The sequence below is a fragment of the Lonchura striata genome, chromosome 1A, assembly GCF_050655825.1.
Source record: "Lonchura striata isolate lonStrDom1 chromosome 1A, ASM5065582v1, whole genome shotgun sequence".
Taxonomy (NCBI): Eukaryota; Metazoa; Chordata; class Aves; order Passeriformes; family Estrildidae; genus Lonchura; species Lonchura striata.
The window spans coordinates 4,582,392-4,597,277 of NC_140741.1; the positions used below are offsets into that span (position 1 = coordinate 4,582,392).

General features: G+C 45.8%; 1 protein-coding gene across 3 annotated transcripts; it reads left to right on the plus strand.

Annotated features, from left to right (window-relative positions):
* The first annotated feature begins 1,352 nt into the window (after positions 1-1,352).
* Positions 1,353-11,283, plus strand: LOC110475719 (potassium voltage-gated channel subfamily A member 1). 3 transcript variants are annotated; one of them, XM_085569411.1, is made up of 3 exons: positions 1,353-1,711; positions 1,948-2,008; positions 2,783-11,283. In XM_085569411.1, the coding sequence occupies exon 3, from the start codon at positions 3,230-3,232 to the stop codon at positions 4,703-4,705; it is 1,476 nt and encodes a 491-aa protein (XP_085425537.1). In that variant the 5' UTR covers positions 1,353-1,711; positions 1,948-2,008; positions 2,783-3,229; the 3' UTR covers positions 4,706-11,283. The 3 variants fall into 3 exon arrangements, with proteins under 3 accessions (XP_085425537.1, XP_021395736.1, XP_085425538.1); XM_021540061.4 differs by having other exon boundaries at positions 1,353-2,008; XM_085569412.1 differs by having other exon boundaries at positions 1,353-2,008; positions 3,060-11,283.
* Positions 11,284-14,886: the final 3,603 nt, after the last annotated feature.

The following is a 14,886-nucleotide window of genomic DNA, read 5'->3' on the forward strand; positions in this document are numbered from 1 at the left end:
AATTGGGCTTTATTTTTCACTGGAAGAAGACTCTCTCTTTTTGTTTCGTGTTTTGATTGTTTCACCTGGGAGTGGCAGAGGCAGACATTTCTCTTGCCCACAGCTTCACCAGAAGTTTCTCACAAAACTTTCAGCATGTGTGATACTAAAAAAAAAAACAAACCCAAAAACAAACAAGCAAACAAAACCCAAAACAAACAATAGCAAACCCCACCCTTGTACCAGGCTAGACAGGAGATCTGTTTGTTTCTTTGCACTTATCTTTCCACAGGGATGGTGAATGCAGCATGCTAACTAGTGATCGAAGCACTGCCAGGGGTAGAGGTTTTTAAAAGGGTTTTTGCTCTGGTAAAAAAAAAAAAAAAAAATAACCCACAACATCATCAAAAAACTTCACCCCAAACAACAAAACATGGGCATAAGTAAGGGGAAAGGAAGAAGAAACAGAAACCACCAGGAAGGTCAGGTGGTTAAGTATTTTTGGACTTCCAAGGTGGTGATCTTAAGTGAAGTTAATGTATTATGCAGTGGAAAGCTAATGAGACCAGGTCTGTTAAACACGGACTTGGTGTTACTCAGCTCTTGGAGCGCTTCAAATTACACAGGCACGGGTTGGATTTGATCACCGCTGCCGCCCTGACAAAGCGAGCAGCAGGCTTTTATATAATGTAAGCGATCAGACACTGTGGGCAACAATCCTGTGCTGGCAGGGGAGGCCAGCTGATGACATAATGGGTCTTTTCCACCTCGAAGTTGTGCGATTCATCAATTAAACAACTTCGCTGGGATAAAGCAGTATGGAAGGGCACTGTCCCTGCCTGACCATTAACCCTCCCAATTCCAGCCACTCCGCTCGGGATTTTTAGCCTCCACCAGCGTGTCGGGAGGTTCCGGTTGTGCAGCCTCCTTCGGTACCGAGGCGGGCCGGGGCCAGGGGGATCGGGAGCCGCAGCCAGGCTCCGTGCGGGATGCGCTCTGTGCGGGATGCTCGGCCCCGCTCCGTGCGGGATGTGCGGCCCCGCTCCGTGCGGGATGTGCTCCGTGAGGGATGCTCGGACCCGCTCCGTATGGGATGTGCTCCGTGCGGGATGCCCGGCCCCGCTCCGTGCGGGATGCTCGGCCCCGTTCCGCCGCAGGTGCTGCGGGGGGACCGAGCGCTGTCCCGCCGTCCCTGGGCGCGTCGGGAAGCGGCTGCTCAGCGCACCTGAGCGGGCTGCCCGTGGCTCCCGTGCCGGGATGCTGCCGGCTCCATCCCGCAGCCCCATCCCGGAGCCGCCCGCATTGCGTCGGGGGCGCGGCGCGCAGCGTGCGGGGGCGGCCGGCCCGGGGGCAGCGCGCATCCCTCCCTCCTCCACCGGCCCCGGCCCCCGGCTCCCCCGCCCTCCCGGTCCCCGAGCTGCACCAAACAGCTCTCAGGTTTCTGCTGATGCTGCAGCGTCAAGAAATGGCTGGAGTTTGCTCCTCGCTCTTATGCGTTCAGCAGCCCTGTCCAGCTCCTGCCTCCTCCTGCCTCCGCCGCTGCTGCTGCCGGGACGAGCCAAGCCCGACTCCGGGGATGCGGCTGCAGGGCTGCGGCGCTCTGACATCTCCGCCGCCGCCGCTAACCAGCGCCCGGCTCCTTTTCCAGCTGTCCTAAGGGAGGAGAGCTGGACAGCCAGCAGCTATCTAAGACTCCTTGATTTTACTGACTAACTCAAGCCTTTTGGAAAAGGTACTTTGCGCTCTTTTCCACTCCACCCCCCACTGCGGTTCTCGGCAGAAACTAATTAAGCCCACTCGCCCTTGGTGCAGCCTAAGACAGTGTATGAATATTTCAGTGTCTCGCAGGCAGCCCTGTAAAGCGATCGCTGCGTTATAAAGAGGGGCGCAAGAGGAGGAGGGTTAAGTTTGCCACTGCGGTTTTTGTTTTGTTTTGGTTTTGTTTTTTTTTTTGGATGCTGCTGCAAGGCGACTTGACGCATTCCGGCACTGGCTCCTACTCCTAAGCGGCGCGTCTCACCCGGAGCAGGTAAGGAAAAGCCCCTTCTCCCTGCCGATGTTCCACTCAATTTTGGACGCTTTGGGTCTGGGATGTCGACCTCCCTCCCCTTGTCTCTCTCTCAGTTACCTTTAGCTGCTGCAAAGCAGGAGAGGAGATGCTTTGCTCTCCCCCTCCTAATCTCCCCCCCCCCCTCCTCCTCCTCCACCGCCACCCGGTTGGTGTGATGAAGTTGTCAGTGCTCAGCTAAGTCTCCAGAGCGGGGAGCGCGGTGCTCGGGAGGCTCCTTGCAGGAGCTGACCCCGCTGAAGTTTCCTGGGAAACCCTCCCGATGAGTTCGGGGCACCTTCCTGCCTTGGAGGCCTTGGTGCATGTCCGGGGATGTGTAGGAACGCGTAGAACTCCGCATGTGCTGCCGTAGTGAGCAGAACGGGATGTTCCTGCTGGTGTGAAAGCCAATCCATTGCGCCTGAGTGTGTGTGTGTATGTGGAGGGGCTCGGGGGCTGGTTTATTCTGTTTCTCTCCTCCCTGGCAGCCCCCATTCTGCAAGTGAGGTTTAAGCCTTCGAAGCAGAGTGTTTCCATCCCTCCCTCCCTCCCTCCCAAGCGCAAAAGAGGAGAGGACCAGGGCAGTGGTGGTGGTGGTGGGAGTCGGGAAGGAAGAGGCAGGTGATGGAAAATTTGCTGAGTTGGCATTGCAAGGACTCGCCTCCCAGCCAGCCCGTGATTTATATATTTATTTCTATATTTATTTATTTATTTTATGTGTATGTGTGTGTGCGTGTGCATGTGTGTGTGTGGTAGCTTCGTGGCAGCAGCTGCGGCGATGGTCGAGCCAGCGAGAAAAGTGGACGGATCGAGTTAAAGGCTAAAGGAGACGGCTGGGGAGGGGAACCCCAGCCTGGGGGTGCACTCCATAGACCTTCAGCCTCCCGGTGTGGGGGACAGGACCCCTCACCTTACCTGCCCTCTGCCCCCCCTAAAGGTACTTCTTCCCTCTTTCTTCACCCTTCCATCGTCCCTGATGCCTCTCCCTTCATCCCGCCTCTCATTTCCCCTTTTGGGTATTTCCATCCCTTAGGCTCCACTTCCACCCCTTCCTCAAGCTCCCCATCCCACCTTGACCCCCTCACCCTTGCATCGCCCTGGGTCTCCCTGTGCTCCTCCATCCTCCTCCTCCTCCTCCTCCTCCTCCTCCTCCCTTTCCCTCACTTCTCCCCTGCCCCTTGGTCCCCTTTCCTCTGTGCCACCATGACCGTGATGGCTGGAGAGAACATGGACGAGACTTCTGCGCTACCTGGCCACCCCCAGGATAGCTACCAGCCCGCTGCCCACGACGACCACGAGTGCTGTGAGCGCGTGGTGATAAACATTGCGGGGCTGCGCTTCGAGACGCAGCTCAAGACTTTAGCCCAGTTCCCCAACACGCTGCTGGGCAACCCCAAGAAGCGCATGCGCTACTTCGACCCGCTCCGCAACGAGTACTTCTTCGACCGCAACCGGCCCAGCTTCGACGCCATCCTCTACTACTACCAGTCCGGGGGGAGGCTGCGCCGGCCCGTCAATGTCCCCCTGGACATGTTCTCTGAGGAGATCAAATTTTATGAGCTGGGCGAGGAGGCCATGGAGAAGTTCCGGGAAGATGAAGGATTCATTAAAGATGAGGAGAGACCCTTGCCGGAGGGGGAGTACCAGCGCCAAGTGTGGCTCCTCTTTGAGTACCCAGAGAGCTCTGGGCCGGCAAGGGTTATTGCCATAGTCTCTGTCATGGTGATCCTCATCTCCATCGTGATTTTCTGCCTAGAGACATTACCTGAGCTGAAGGAGGACAAGGAGTACACAGTGCACCGCACTGACAACACCACCCAGGTCTACAAATCTAACATCTTCACAGACCCCTTCTTTGTTGTGGAGACCCTGTGCATCATCTGGTTCTCCTTTGAGCTGGTGGTGCGCTTCTTCGCTTGCCCTAGCAAGACTGATTTTTTCAAGAACATAATGAACTTCATTGACATTGTGGCCATCATCCCTTACTTCATCACCCTGGGCACCGAGATGGCCGAGCGGGAGGGGACTCAGAAAGGAGAGCAGGCCACTTCCTTGGCCATCCTGAGAGTCATCAGACTGGTAAGAGTCTTTCGAATCTTCAAACTCTCCCGACACTCTAAGGGCCTCCAGATTTTGGGACAGACCCTCAAAGCAAGTATGAGAGAGCTAGGTTTACTAATCTTCTTCCTCTTCATTGGGGTGATTTTGTTCTCTAGTGCGGTATATTTTGCTGAGGCTGAAGAACCTGAGTCTCATTTCACAAGTATCCCTGATGCTTTCTGGTGGGCGGTGGTATCCATGACCACTGTGGGCTATGGTGACATGTACCCTGTGACAATTGGAGGCAAAATCGTAGGCTCCTTGTGTGCCATCGCTGGTGTGCTGACAATTGCCCTGCCTGTACCTGTCATCGTGTCCAACTTCAACTACTTCTACCACCGAGAAACAGAAGGGGAAGAACAGGCTCAGTTACTTCACGTTAGCTCCCCTAATTTAGCATCTGACAGTGATCTCAGTCGCCGCAGCTCCTCCACAATCAGCAAATCTGAGTACATGGAAATCGAAGAGGATATGAATAATAGCATAGACAATTTTAGAGAGGCTAATCTCAGAACTGGCAACTGCACTGTAGCCAACCAAAACTGCGTTAATAAAAGCAAGCTGCTGACTGATGTGTAAACAAACAAACAGAAAAACCCAAAACAAAATCCCCACTCGCAGCTTGAAGACTTTAGTGACACAATCACACTTTGTAGATGCTTTACTGATAGTCTTTGAATGCTTTATTTACCTCGTAAATGCATTGTTGCATTGCAAATCTTTGCTCTGCGATAAAGAAGCTTCCAGGATCCATGAAAGATAAAATTTTGTTTATTTTCAAAAACCATTTTCCATCTGGCAAATGATAACCATTTGAACTAGTTTAGTTTTAAGCCGTTATGATGCTAGACCTAAACTTTTCCTCTCCTAGCTCCTCTTTTTTCTTTTTTTCTTTTTTTTTTTTCTTTTTTTTTTTTTTTTTTGATAAAGCTATCTTAAACAAAGCAAGACAGTTTTTACAGCTATTAAGCATATGCATGGATTCCAGTATAAATATTCTGCAAAACTACACAGTTGCAAGAAATTGCATCAGACAATAATAGTAAAAAAATATCAGCCAAAACCTGCGGCAAGCATTTGCCACAGGGTTTATGAAGGAGTGCAAATTTTCCTTCCGCCCCCTCTGTGAAAGATTCCATCCTTCCAACCTACAGATCCACACAGCACCTTATTAAAAACCCTACTTAAGCCTGGTCTCTTTTGCTGTTCGTAGAAGAAATATCCTAAAAGGAAAATAACAGACAGAACTGAAGACAAAACATCTGCAATGCTGCTAAGTTCTCTCACATGCAGATGATAGAAACACACTTTTCTCCCCCTCCCCGTTTGGAACTGGATACAAAACTTTAAGCCCCTCTGTTGCAAGATAGCACAATGGAGTTTAATATAAGCATGTTTGAATTTGATACTATTTATTTTATGATCGCATGCTTGAAACGTTACCTCAGACAATAGCGGATAAGATTTCGTTTGAACTGAATCTTCTAAAAATAAGTCCTTTCTCCTCTCTTTTTTAGTTTCTTTTCTGTTTCTTTTTGATTTGCATTCACCAGAAGTGCACTCCTTAATTTATTAAATCGTTGACTAGTAATTTAAAGTACTGTATTTAAGTGCGTATGTTAGTCATATGGGAACAATAACTTTTGGAGATCAAAGCATGTTCAAATATTCAGCATTATGGCCTATTTGATTAAAGTGTAACTTGAATTAATTAGTGCATGAATTCAATGATAATAATAATAATAATAATAATGATGATAATAACAACAATAATGATAACAATAAAAACAACAAAAAAATGCGCTTGATAGACTGAGGGCCTGAATGAACTGATTAGAGAAACCTGATTATTTTCCTGCATTGCTCAGGAAAATGTGTTGGCTTTTGTCCAGGCTTTGTCAGAAAGGAACATATCCCATCCCTTAAAGGGAAAGCTATATGGAAAATTAAGAAGTCAAGTTATGTATAGCAACACCTAAAAACCTAGTATCCTCTATAGATGAAAGGTGCAGATGCATGCTTTTTGGTGCATTTTCAGAATGTAAATGAAACTTATCTATTATATGCATCCGAATTGCAGCAGCTGGTTTCTTTTGCAGTCATCAGTTGAGACTTTTTTGTATCCCCCCCAAAAAAACTCACTGAAGACACCCAGCAGATTGACTGAGAGAGTTGCGCAGTGCCTTTATCTTACACCCTCCAAATCTGCTGAAAAGTGCCTCCAGGAACTGAGTGGATCAGAGACACCGAGGAAAGGGACAAGGAGTCAGTCTGGTGTGTCAGGAGCGTCCTGTGCTGTCTGCTGGCACAGCATGGAAAGGTTTAGGGATAGAAAGGTCAAGTGGGAGTGAGAGTGATGCAGAAGAGGTGGGCAGAGACCCCCAGTGCCCGTGGAATACTTTCTTTCCCCAGCCAGTCTGATGCTGCAGGGCTCTGCATTGGCTTCTGCCAAATAACTCCTAGTTGTGTACATTCGAGGCTTCAGGTTTCCCCAGGTTTAAAGGCATTACTGCCATCACTGTATCTGCCCATCCTTTCCCTGAGGTGGCTCTTTGGCAGCTTGTCCCTGCAGGGCAGGGTGCAGGAGGAGCAGGAGCCCAAGCATCGTCCAGTCAGGCAACCAGAGGAGGCCTGTGCTCTTCTTTCCCATAGGTTCCCCAGCAGGTGGATGGGAAAGGCTTTGCAGGGCTCTCTCATCCCTGTCTGCTCTATCCTTTTTCAGATCTTAGATCCCACCACAGCCTTTGAGCCGTGTTCTTCCTCCTGGTCCCTGATCTTACTGTACTTCCATAGTTTCCTGGTGAGGGAAGCAATGCTAGGAGAAGGTCTCTTCTGCAACATGCCAGCCTTGACTGCTAGTCCCTGGAAGATGATGACCTTTGATCTGAATGAACGTAGGCACTAATCTCAATTTTTCAAATGGATAAAGTTGAGGATCTTCATTCTGCACTTAGCATGTGGCCAACTGCTGTTGAACACATCTCCTTCCACACTGTACAGATCCTTTCCTCCCCTATCTTTCTGATACATGTATATATGTGTATAAATATATATATATATATATATGTATGTCTGCTCCTGTGTGTGTCACATACGTATGCAGGCACATGTATATATAAAATAAAATCAAAGCACTTAGAGTTAACAACCAACCCTAACTCTGCAGTTACGCACAAGCTTGACCTGTTAGGTTTCCAGAAAGACTTGACTTTATTTCTCACTGTGTGACTTCTGTGAATCGTAGCGATGAGAAAGATCAAGAACTGAGGGAGCTCCAATTCCTGCAAGAAGTGCAAAGCATCAGATAAAACAGGGCATTACATCCTCTAGGTAGATGTTGTAAAGCTTCTTTCCTGTCCCCTGCTCACGCCCTTGCCCTTTGTACACCTCTCTCCCCATTAAATTCCAGTGGTCCTGATTTCCCAAACTCTTGAATCATAGGATATGACTTCTGATGTCAAAATGGACATGAATGCTGCACTCAGCTTGTAAAACCACCATCTGACTAAACTCTAAACACTAAACAGCAATAATCAATTCAGTGCTAGGGGACCGATGGTCAGAAGGATGCATTTGGGAGATGAGGCCTCACTTGGGTACCTTCTGCCCCAGTTGGGTGTGCACACCTTAATTTAATGTGCAGAGTGATGATCATTCTGCTTATGCACAGAGAAAAGTGCTGCATGCAGCAATTATTCCTCAAGAGACCGGGATGGATCATAAGAACTCATGGTTTGGGGAGCCTGAATGTTGCTTTGTCCATTTATAGCTCATTGCAAAGGATCTCAACCCATATGGAGTACAGGAATTAACCTCATGTAGCATAGGCATGTGTTTTTGACAAGTTTGACACACACACAAAAAAAAATAAACAACAAAAGCAAGGTTCTTAGTCCCTTTACACAGGAGTGCTGAAATGTCTTTGTGGGCCTGAAGGTGCACTTAACAAACTGCCTGTTCTTATCAGCAAGCATCCTTTTTTATTTCTTTATTTCTTTCTTTTCTTTTTATATATATATTTTTTTTCTTTTGGCCCTTATGTTTCCTTTTGCCTCATGTGGACTCTAAGGGGTTTTCTGTGTAACTGGAAGAGGACTGGAAATGAGCTGATGGCCAGTGTAGTGCTTCTCTGAAAGAGTCAAGAGAATTCCTTTGGTAGGGACCCCCTGGTTATGCTGGACAGGGAACCCAGTGGATATGACAGTTTTTAGTTTGGTGAGGGGAAGAAAGCTTTCTAGCAGAAGGAGCCATTCCCCACGCCCTCACCACCAACCCCCACTTCTCCGTGCCTCTCTGTGCTTCTTGCCTGGTTCTGTGCAGCTTTTCCTACATCCATTCAGGGAAAGGGGTGAGGGAATTTACCTGGCAAGGGCAAGGCAGCAGTGCACTGCAGTGCAGAGGCAGGAATCCCATAGAGTGGTATCCTTGCCAGAGTTCTCCATCTGGTTCTGCCATACTTAGCTCCAGAGCACTAGGGAGAGGCAGAGCAGCAAGGGTGAGAGTGAAAATTAAGGACTCTCTGCCCTGTTCCTCCACACAACCGAGGGCTCGCTGCAAGACTGCAGAAAGCTCAAACCCTTTGTGTGGCAGCTCCAGCACTGGCCATGAACTGGATTTAGTCACCTTCTTGAGGAAATTGGGGTGCAGTTAGCCAGGCTGTGAGTTCACAGCATCCTAGCAAACCCCTGCAGGTTCCCTGCATGGGGTGTCCTAAGCCTCATCTCCACCGAGGACTTCAAGAAAGCTAATCCAAATTAATGAAAGGTGTGCATTTAAAGTAGATTTGTTAAACTGCCTTAAAGCCCAGCATGGACATTCTGTTGCAGCATTAAAGCAACCTTAATCTGATTTGGAGTCATTCTTTTTGGAAGGGAAGTAACCTGAATTGAATTAAGGCTGCTTTAATGCCGAACACAATGGGGCTTAATGCAGTTTACCTCATCTGCCTCACAAGCCCATTCAGAAGAGAAGCCTGTAGTAATCATTAGAGGACTGGAAGTGACCCCATTGTGCAGGGGGTGCCCACGTGCACCAAAACTCTTGGTGCATGAGTGCTGCAGATTCACAGCCTGGCTTACTGAGGGGAAAACTAATACTTGATCCTGGTGTCAGTTCTGGTGAGTCCCTCCCTTTGTTCCTGGTTTACACTTTTGTGAGGATAATCCACCCTGCTGCCTTTGGGGAAGCCGAAAACCATTGCAGCTCAAGGAAATTAATTTCCACTTCACAAAACTGCACAGGTGCTGCTGGCCTGATGTGCTGATAGTCACATGGGCAAGCACTTGTGAGACAGAACCAAGCACTGGGGACAGGACAAAATTCAACCAAAGTCCTCTTGTTTGCAGCAGTGGTTTTTGCCCAGGCAGAAATTTCAGAGATCAGACCCTTCTTAGCAAACCAGCTGTGTGTCATTCCTTGCAGGCTGCAGCTGCCCAAACTGGCAACTTGTATTGACAGGGTTTTTTCTATACCAAGGGACAATTGTTTTCATTAGGCAGAAGGACAGGAAGTTAGTTTCTACTGTGAGAGAGCTGCAGCTCAAGTCTAACCTCAAAACCTGCTGATTTAAGGAGCTGAGGGCGAGTTTCGCTTTTCCACAGTCCACACTTGAACAGTGCAGTTTCTTATATGTGCATTTATTAAACAAAACACAACCAACACTAGGTCAGGAACATCTGAAATTTATTAGAAAAAAGGTGGAAAGTTGTATTTTAGAACAAAATCTTCTGCAATACACAGAGACAATGTATTCCTTTCCAAATACTACCTTGACAACTATTGCTTGAGGGGTGCCATTCTGGATTAATCTTTTCCCCTAACCTGAAGAAGAGGGAGGTACTGCAGCTTTTCCAGGAATGGTCTGATCCTGTAGGCTTCCAGCAGCCTGATGCCAGTGATCCTCAGATTAATTTCAGACTCCCAGGGATGCAGAGTCAGCTCCAAGGTGTGATTTAGCCTGGGAAGCCACAGAGAACTGGAAAGCTGTCCTTGCAATTGCACAGCAGGGCAGGCTTGTCCCAGACCTGCCTCCTGCAAGTCTGGAACAGGCTCCTTTTCTGAGATGCTTTAACCAGGGACCTACACTTCAGTTTTGGTTGGACTTAATTCAGGCTGAGTTTCTTTTTTCTGTTTTCTGTTGTTCTGGCTTTACTTAATCAGGTGTAGGGAATTTCTTTTTCCTGAAATGCTTATCAAGTATTCTTAAAGGTGTCAGTATTTGTATCTAAAAAAAAAAAATAATAAAAAAAAATAAACTTCAGGGTGTTCTACAGTTTCACTCAGTACAGGTGAACTTGCCACTGGTGAGGTCAACCATTTATGCTGTCAAGGCATAGCATGCTTTGATATTTTCAAAGGAAATAAAATGAAACTGAGGTCTTAACTGAAATTTGTCTCAAGGTTTCTGTTAATATCTGTGTAATTCTGTATATTTCACCTGTTCACAGGCTCTAGCAAATGTCACTACAAGTTATATATTAAAAAAATCATCTTCCATTTCTAGTTTCTATAATAAAAAGATGACGCTGCATTCAGTTCCTTTAGGTGCATCAGTCTTTGATCCATGTTATTGTTTCAGTGATATTTCTATAATGTAATTGGGATCAAATGTATATTTTACTTTTGTACAAAAGTAAAAATGATATTTTTATGACTAAATTCAGCAAACCCTTCCCTATTACCTGCTATGATGAAATATTTTTTTTCCTTTCCTTTACATGTAAAACATTGGGTTTTTTGCAGTATGTCAGTTTGAAATGAATAAATAACAGCTGTCAATAGAACTGTAAATGGCCTCTCAGACATACCTCTGACTTTAAAGATCAAATATTGCCGATGTGAAATATATAAACTGAATAGTCTCCATATGAAAGTGCACCATCAGGGCAACAAACCATTTAAGCTGACACAGCTGTACTTATTTCCACCATTTACCAATCGCTTATACTTTGGGTCAAGTATGTACTTCATTGTCACATTACAGCTCATTTTACTTCCAAATAGTGAAATTGTTTGACCTACCATTTTTAGAACATCTGATGTTATGAGTTCTTGAACTATTTGAAATGTATAGTTTTTCATCTATGCAGTTTTACCTGCTTCTGTACTCGTTCATCTGTTCATATTTGGCATCAATTAAAGATAATTTTTAAGGATCTTACCCAGGTTTATTCTGTCTGGTTATTTTCTGGAGTCTGGTTTCTCTTCTGTCACTATTGGCCAGTTCTGTCTGAAATGAATGGTTGCTTTATTGATGGTTTTCCTACTAAGAAATGACAATGTAGTGAGTGGGAAATGTGGCCGTGGGCTTTGAGAGGCTTGTAATTGTCAACTCAAGCTTTACAGGGCAATTAACCCAAAGGTTTGGCTTCTGCAGGCTTTGGACCTAGCCCTGATTAATGTTCTGGGGCCAAACTGTGCTGCCCTCACTTCTGAGACATCACTCAGTCCCATCAAAGCTCCAAATCAGGTTAAACCTACTGGCCATGAGCAGTGACTGCACCCTCTGAAGGTTTTTGGGTATTAATTAACATTATCACCTGAGTGCAGATCGTAACCAGGTTTCAAACCACTGTGTGACCGAGCATGGGCTTTGGGTTGGGTTGGATGTCAGCAAATCCAAGTGAGTTGATGTTGTTTTCTGTGGAAAATTGCTTTATCAAGGCACGTTTCATGCGGAGCGCTCCGGGAGAGCCACATGTGCTGTGTCCCAGTGTTGTGTTGCTCACAAAGGAGGCAATGACAGAAATGCTGGTTATTTTGTGCCAAAACTGTTGTGTGTTGGGAGTCCGTGTAGAGACGTAGAGGTTTTTCAGGAGATAGGGGCAGTTTCCAACAGCGGGCTGCACACAAAGCGCTGATCACACATTGATGAAATGAGGTAAAAACATCCTGGCCTTACATGAGGCAGAACATTTTGTGTGGACTGTCCTGTGATTTTATTGCCTGGCTTGTTTTGCCTTCTTGGTCGAGAAAAGCTTTTGTCAGTGAAACCCTCGTTCATCGATAGCTTTGAGTCAGTTGGTTGAATATCACTTGCAAACTGTCTGAAATTGCTTTGTTGGGTTGTCAGGAAGGATTTGCAGTGATCTTAAATGGGTCTGGCCCAAGCTGTGTGTTTGTTGTTGGCTGCTTTGTGCTGGTCAAGGGGGTGATGGCTGTCATTGAGTTTTGCTGGCTCTGGGTGTGTCTAAAGTCTCGTTGCTTCTTTCTTTTCTCTTTTTTGTGTTTAGAAAAACCCAACCCAAACAAAAAAAAGCTTGTTTGTCATTTCTGCAACAGTGATCTTCTCCCATTTGCTCTTAGAAATGCTTCTGTTGTTTCCTGTTGAACCTCTGTGCATTCAGAACCAGGTCCTAGGACATGATTTTGCCCTCTAAAATCAGTCCATAATAAAACCCCAAAAAACCACCAAAACAAAAAACAAACAAAACAACCAACCAACACTGTGTACTGGGTTAGTTGAATCTCTGTGTTAATTCCTTACTTAATCTCAAAAATAAATGCGTGGGATTTTTTACCCCAAAATGCAAATCCTCCTATGTTGCGTTTTATATTTCATAATTTACAAGAAACTTGTATGTTAAGTCCTTCCTTTGGTTACACAGAGATACCTCCTATATAGGTTGTCTCTAAAGCATCCTACACTGAGGGGACAAAAATGGGTCTCTGCAGTTATAGCTTAGGTAACAGACATGAGGATCCGTGGAATAAGCTCCTTTCTTCTTCAGCTGCTCTGGCAAGTGTGTTCTAAGAGGAGCAATAATTCAGCAGATTTTCAATAGAGAGAGGGACTGAGCTCTTTCAGTAACAAGGTGCCATTTTCCTGTTACCTTGTCTATGTAATATTGTTGATTTCAACGTAAATTTGATTTATCTAGCAAGTAATCTTGGGAGTTGGTCAGTTTTAGTGCGCTAATGGCTACAAAATGATTGTTTTATGGAATCCTGTGGATCTCAGGTGTGAATATATGTGGGAGCAGATCAGAAATCTGACTCGGGATGTCCCCAAGAGCAGCTGCTCTGGCCTGCCACGGCCACATCCAGGCTCTTGAAGCAACCCAGAGCCCACAGAGTAACCAGGGCTGTGTCTTTTCCCCTCAGAAGGCTGCAGAAACACCACAGTTCTGTGCTCTTTCTCAGTCTGCAGGAGGAAAGAAGATGAGAAACATTCAGTGCTCAAGGCTTCTGCTGGGTACTTTTGGAGTTGCATTCTCTCCCATGGCTGGCCTTGCTATAAAAATGCTCACTTCGGAGAGTTAGATTAAGCATTGGAAAATCAAAGAAGCTTTAATTAGCACAACAATGCTTCAATCCACTCAGCTCCTCTAAGAGCTTCCTAAAATACCTCACATTTTATTCCGAAGAGAAGACAATTGCAACTCTTGAATAGAAACATTTTGCAGCTAGCAGAAGAAGATGTAATTGCAGATGGTATATTTGGTGACCTCCTCTCACTAGGTAGGAGCAGAAGCACATTTGGCTCTGGAGCAGGAGAGACTGCAGTTGTCTCTGTGACAGGGAGAGTGGCAGAAAAAGCACTGCTTGGTCCTTAGGAGGACAGGTCAGCGACAGGGAATTTTCATGGGTCAGACTTTTCATGCTCCCTCACCTGTTTTCAGTTCACATAAGAATTTTGCTGAGTGCAGTAGAAGTGGCATTTAGAGTTCCACAGCTCCTAGGCTGATACCCAGATGTATCCTCCAGCTCTTTTGTCATGAACACTGAGAATACACAATAGATTTAAATGATTTTTTTTCAGGTTAGGGACAAAAAAAAAAAGTTTTTTTATTTGTTGAATGTTTAGCTTATTGCTGTTTGGCCAATCTGCATGCAGAATTCTTCACTAAACTCTGAATGAAGGATTCTTTAGTTTCCTGTGGCAGCCGGGTCATGACACGGGAAACTAAAATTCAGGATTGATGGTGGGAGCTGAGACTGGCAACAGAGTCCTGCCTTCAAGTGGAGTCACTCAGGCAATGGTAGGTGTTCGGATGTATCTTTGCCTTCTTCTTTGAGTCTTCTGGTTTGTTTTCAGTGTGTTCCAGTATTCATTTTCAGTCCCAAACAAGCCAGTTCCATCCTTCAGTGATGTAACTTTCCTTTGGTAGCTTTTCTGTTTAGCCAAACAAACCTGATTTGCTCTGTTGTTGTGGCTTTTAATGAAAATAAATCACTTGTAAATGTTCCTGAAATACTCATGGATATTCTTATTTCTCTCTGCCCTGACACCTGCAGCTTCAGTTAGAATCATTAAGTTTGGTTGTTTCAGTTGCAATTAAAAAAAAAAAAAATTGATGGAATTTGGGAAGTTAGAAGGAGAAATTAAAAATGATCTTGCTACTTGGGGTACATACCCTTGTTATGACTATTTAGATGATAAAGAAATGGCTTGAATTGCAAGAGAGGAATATTTACTGCTAATGAGGCTTTAACCTCTTGTGGTATTTAATATTTAAGTCCTGAAGATGGTGAGTACTGCAGGGTTTGTGCAGTGACAAGGTGATGTTCAGATGGATGTGCACCTCTGGGGTTACATCCACAACTGGTCACTGGAGTGTGGGATGCAGCTGGAACTGGGTGTTGCTGGCTGAGCTGAGACCCCAAAGTCACCATGAGTGGTTGGTTTAGTTCAACAAAAGGATGCATTAATTTTAAGGCTCCAAACACCAAATGGGAAATCTTTTTGCCTGTGAGGAAAATACTGCCCTGACACAAACTTTCTTTTCTTGAACAAATTTGTGCAATAAATAATGATTAAT

What these genes read in the sequence shown, in the direction of transcription:
- LOC110475719 (XM_021540061.4), top strand. Translation starts at nt 3,230, where the DNA reads ATGACCGTGATGGCTGGAGAGAACATGGACGAGACTTCTGCGCTACCT.